General features: G+C 48.0%; 1 protein-coding gene across 1 annotated transcript; it reads right to left on the bottom strand.

The window, feature by feature from the left end:
* Positions 1 to 567: 567 nt before the first annotated feature.
* LOC123152116 (DNA replication complex GINS protein PSF1) lies at positions 568 to 3,213 on the bottom strand. Its single transcript, XM_044571761.1, has 7 exons — positions 2,861 to 3,213; positions 2,077 to 2,144; positions 1,780 to 1,893; positions 1,499 to 1,661; positions 1,277 to 1,423; positions 1,151 to 1,200; positions 568 to 933 (listed from the first exon to the last, which is right to left on the bottom strand). Exons 1-6 carry the CDS (start codon positions 2,933 to 2,935, stop codon positions 1,174 to 1,176), a joined length of 594 nt encoding a protein of 197 aa, XP_044427696.1. The 5' UTR covers positions 2,936 to 3,213; the 3' UTR covers positions 568 to 933; positions 1,151 to 1,173.
* Between the last annotated feature and the right edge of the window lie 2,385 nt (positions 3,214 to 5,598).

The raw sequence follows: 5,598 nt of genomic DNA, 5'->3' as shown, positions 1-5,598 counted from the left end.
AAGTTCTGACCCGATGCGTGTGCTTTCCTAGAAACATGCGCAACAGAATCTATTTAACTTAGCAGAGCTTTACCATATAAATCATGTTTACACTAATACACGCAAACGCGCAACTGATTGTGATTCATTCTGTATCAGGTGGAAAACATCAAAATGACACAAAAGTGCAGCCAAACACCAAGAAAAAACAAAACGGAAACACTAAAGCACCAACATGTGTAACAAGGGATTATGCCAGGAAAAACATGACACTGCACTCATCCAGTGTGTAAGTTTGCCCTGAATAAAAGCATCTCAAGAAACTTGTGGTGACCAAAAGAAGATGCCAGTCTCAACTAAGTCATGTCCAGTACACCTTTAAATAAATACATGTTCCTAAAGCATGAAGGTTGATGCACAAAGATGTACTGCGTTAGGCTTTCTTCCTGGCAAAGTGATGAAAAGAGACTTGGGACAGTAATTGAAACGTGAGTCTGAGTTGTTGCCTCTGACTAAACAGGTAGAGTTCCAACTCAGGATGTCACAGCTGTGGTTGTAGGAAAAGGAACACGGGAGAGAACAGTTGAGTTTGTCAGAACTCAGAAAACATAAAGAGTTTCAGGTTGAGATCAAGTTGTCATTTTCAGTAAAACAGAACTTGTCATCTTTCTACTGCATGACTTACAGGAAAATTGCTTATACAATTTTACGAAGTTTTAAATTGTGTCACAACATAATACAACAAGATTAAGCCATTCATCTAAAGACTACAAGTCATCACTAACAACTAGGCTGGAGGTCCACAGTTCACAGTCCCTTGTGTTGCCTCGTGCCTTAACATCTGAAGATAGCATATGTTCTTTCCTTTTTCACGCAGTCTCGATCGGAACCTCAAGAGTGCATATTCCACCAGACAGCAGCAGCGAAGAAAATGTTGTGGGTGGTACTTAAAATCTGCAGCTCACAGACATTGATTCAAAAAAATAAGGTCAAAATGCACGACACAAGTTCAAAGTTGGTAGCTAATAGTACAAGCCATATGTCAGGTGAAAAAGAGTTCAGTAACCATCAAGCCTTTTCATGTCTAAGACATGCTGCCAACACTGGTCAATGTATTGCGTTTATGGTGCTGTTTAACTAACAAATCATAGTGAGGACTGAGGAGCAATACCTATCTTATATCATATGTGATCCCTACTCCAGAAATTCTTCCATGAGACCCTATTAAAATTAAACAGAATATTATTCGCACTGGAAACATTCACAGTGGGAAAGTACAGTGTAACAGATAGCAAACCTGTGATATAAATTGTTCTGCATCTGTGCGCCTAAGGAAATGGAGTGAATTTTTTGTCAATGACACGGAATGGTCACCAAGAGATACTTCACCAATGTCCTCCAGCACCCGAACCTGGATATAAGGATCCTTGGGGGGTACCATGTCCTATAAAAAATGTACAAAAAAGTCCGGTAATCGTGTTCATCAACAAAAAGTGAATGAAACAGGAAACATACATACCACTGTTAAATCTATATCCATCTCTGAGATATAAGACTTAATGGCTGAAGAGTGGCTTCTGAAGTACTCTTTCTCTGAAAAATTGAGCTTTTCTTGTATTTCATGAGGAAGCACAGGACCAATTTTCCATCTAAAACTCCGAATAGTTTCTGCTCGGTTGTACCTAGTTGGTTACAATGATTTCAGCTAGTGTACACCCAAAAGCAGGTTAAGCATGTATAATCAGCATTGAAGGGGGGGGGGGGGGGGGGAGAGCCCGATGTGAGATTTGAATAGTGTACATGTAAGCCATGAGGCATCTTTTGTTGCGGAGCAGCGAGAGATGGTGGATAGCTGCACCATAGTGGTCTTCGTTTCTTGTTGTTTCAATGTCTAAGTTTTGCTCCACCATTTTTCTGTCATAAACATAAAGCAGATCAGGCATTTGAATAGTCTGTACACTTTGATGTGAGGATAGCAACTAAGGATGCTGCTGGTTCAATGCAGTTAGTTTATTTTGCTGATGAAATGGTGAAATTAATCGGTTACTCACAGGTCGAGGTTATATGAGCATCAACATTCTAATAGGGTGCAAGTACCTGATCAATGCCTGAAACTGTGCATTGTGCTCACCGCACTCTCTAATGACCTGATCAAATACATCACTCTGCAAATTCCGTAAGACAACGAGTTAGGGATCAGCATAATGGACAAATGAAAAGGAACTGTAGCTACCATAATCATACTGCCCAAACAGTACAAGAATATGACACAGTGCTGCAGCTAATGCCAGAGTTCTGTCCTAAAGATGTCAAGGTGGTAGTACAATTTATTATCCACGCAAGTAATGAATACTTTAACAGCAATATCATGGAACTCGGTATCATGAACCTTACAGTTTAGCCGGTATGTGTTGGCTCACACAATTACAGGGAAGAGTGGCGTGAAGCACTTCAGAGTAAACAGATGTTGCCATAACCTTTGCAAGACGGACCAATAACTAACAATTGTACTGAGGCTGTGTGCAGTTCAGGTGCGGCGCATAACACTTGCTGATAAATAATACTCTGACAAACAAGATTAGACGAAATTCCAATTTAACATATAACAAGGATGCAGAACCCTAAGGTTTGTATGGAGATCCACATGCTGGCACACAAACCGCGTAGGATGCTAGTAGAACATAAAAATTCCCATAGTAGGGCTGTAAAATAGACAGTTTATAAATCCAATTTCTCGCATACAGACACCTAACAAGACCGGATTGGGCAAAATTGGGCCCTAAAACAGACGCATCAAGGTAACCAGAGCACCGCGGACCCGGATTCAAAGCCAGCGACCAGGGACTGCGAGCGCGTATGGAGTAGAGAGGCGAAGAATTACGTTGAAAACCACGAGCTGGCCGGGCTCGCAGGCGTCGAGCTCCTTCAGCAGCTGCGACGCGCGCCTCGCGTACATCCTGCGCCTCCTCCTCCAGGCCCTCCTGCCGCCGCGCGCGAAGTGTTCGACGGAATGGCGCTGCGGGACAGGGCCGGATCTGCCACGGCTGGAGCCTGGGGACGGCGGGGACGGCAGATCGCGCGCGGCGGGCGTTGTGTTGGGGGCTCGGCCGGGCGGGAGGCGCGAGCGGTGGGGGAGAAGGGGAATTTGGCGTGGCCGCGCGGGAAACTTTTGGTGGACTCGGTTTGGGAGGCGGGAGGGGGATGAGGATTAGACGAGCCGCGAGCGTGGTTTGTTTGGTCACTTTCTTTGGCTGCGGCGAACAGCACTCTTGCCGCGTGCGCAACATGCCGTCTGCACGCGTCTGTTTTTTTTTTCTTTCGCGTGCGTCCCATTTGAGATTTAAATTTGGAACGGATTTGCATCGATGCGGACGTGAGCGACGGCCGCCCTTGTCCTTCCCTGGCCCACCAATCAGTGGCACATAGGTCATTCCCTCTTCTCCTATCAACAACCAACACTCCCGGCCACCACGCCCTCGACACTGTCGCACAGTTCCGGCTAGTTGTACGCTGCCCAGGCCGCCGTCCGCACCCACAAACCTCCCACGCAGCACGCCGCACCCGACGACCGCTCTTTGCGGGTGTTGGTGGACTGTTTTCACCCCCTCGCCTCCGCCGCCACCAGCAACGGCGGTCACCTCCATGCCGATAGGCCTGCTGCTTGGTCTGGGAGAGACGCGGGGCTCTTCACCGGGCGACTTCTTCCACCGTGCCCGCAAGGTGTTCGACGTTTCGCTCGCAGGTACAAATGAATAGTGGTGATGAGTACTTTTTCAACAACTTCATCTGCGATTCAGATGATTCGTTGTCAGGCGACGAGGAGATTGTGGTTGCCACTTTGGTCATTCATGACCACATTGCTAACCAGCGGCCGATGTTCAGGGGCTCGATTTCCGGGGCATTGCTTCGGCGTTGAATCGCAGCAGAGCGAGTGGTCATTGCCTACTCTTGGAGGACTACTTCAAGTCCGCTTCCCCACTTCAAACACAACCTATTCCGACACCACTTCTGGATGGTTAGACATGTGTTCAATCTAGCCGGGAGGGGGGTGGCGTGCGATGATTATTTCGTATGCAAGGAGGATGCCCTGGGAAAGGTTGGCTTCTTCTCTTGTCAGAACTGCACTGCAGCTATTCTGATGCTTGCATATGGAATACTCGGTGATCTGATGAGTATGTACGCATGAGTGAGTCCACGTGCCTAGAATCCATGTAGAGGTTATGCGAGGTTGTGGTAGTAGTGTTTGGCCCGGAGTACTTGAGAAAGACAACTGCTGCAGATACAGCCCGGTTGTTGGCGATCAATGTCGATAGGGGCTTTTCCGAGGATGTTTGGTAGCATAGATTGTATGCACCAGAAGTGGAAGAATTGTCCATTTGTTTGGCAAGGGTAGTATAGGGGCCATGTGAAAGCTTGCATTGTCATACTTGAGGCTGTGGCTTCACAATATCTCTGGACTGCACTCTTTTTTCAGTAATGGCCGGCTGTCACAATGACATCAACGTGCTTCAGCGCTCTCTAGTGTTTGCAAGGCTTTCAGAAGGCAACTACTCAAAGGTGAAAGGGCATTTCCCTACTTTATGTTTTGGATGATGATGACAACCCTTTGTGGTCTAAACGTGTGCTATATGTTTCAGGTTCTCGATGCTTAGGCTTACATCGGATTGCTATTACCTCTCGAAGGAAAAGATCGAAGACGTGTCCTCTACGTTTTTATTTTCTTTGGTCGTAGAGTACCCGTACTATCAAGAGGGAATCCTCATTAGGAAGCTCTGGGGGAATCAGTTCACGTACACTTTTCTCACCCTCTCTTTGCCTTCCTCCGGTGTGTGTGAGAAAGAGTTTTCCTTGCCTCTTCCCCTCTTTCCTGCTCACTGTTTCTGCCCAGCGGTTGTACCGCTCTCTGGAGCGGTTGTACCGCTGGGTCTTGTCGCTCACCAGCTTTTGCTCGAGCGGTTGTACCGCTGCCTCCGGGCGGTGGTACCGCCACCATGCTCTGCAACAGCTAGGGCGGTGGTTCCGTCCATGTACCGCTCAAGTACCGCTCTCGCCTCTGGTTTGATGCTGTTCTTGGGCGGTAGTGGCCCGGTTGGTCCGGTCGTTCCACGATGACCGGTACCACCGGTGGTCCGAGCGGTTCTTCCGCTCAGAACTTAGCCGCCCAAGAGCTCAAGGCCATGCGGTTGTTCCGGCCAGGCACCGCCCAAGTACCGGTCAAGCTCCTGTTTTGATGCGGTGGTTGTGCGGTAGCCAGGCGGTTAGTCCGGTTATCTTTCTTAGCCGGTACTACCGCCCGCCTGTCCGGTTGTACCGCTTGGTAGGGTTCTGCTGTTACACCGTGAGTCCCGGTTGTACCGGGACGAGGACCGGTTGTACCGCTGCAGTGCAAAAACGCAGTAACGGTTGGAATTGTGGGGAGACTACTTAAGGGGACTTCTCCCACCTACCACTCCTACCTTTGACCTATCTCACTCCACCATTGATGCCCTTCAAGCTGTCTTGCCCGATCTCTCTCTCTAGCCACTCAAACTTGTTGATTTGCTAGGGATTGAAGGAGGAGACCTAGATCTACACTTCCACCAAAGGATATTTGGTTCCCCCATACTTTCTTGTGTGGAT

The sequence above is a fragment of the Triticum aestivum genome, chromosome 1A (assembly GCF_018294505.1).
Source record: "Triticum aestivum cultivar Chinese Spring chromosome 1A, IWGSC CS RefSeq v2.1, whole genome shotgun sequence".
NCBI lineage: Eukaryota > Viridiplantae > Streptophyta > Magnoliopsida > Poales > Poaceae > Triticum > Triticum aestivum.
Note: the sequence above shows the minus strand (reverse complement) of the source record. Positions and strands in the feature narration are given on the sequence as shown.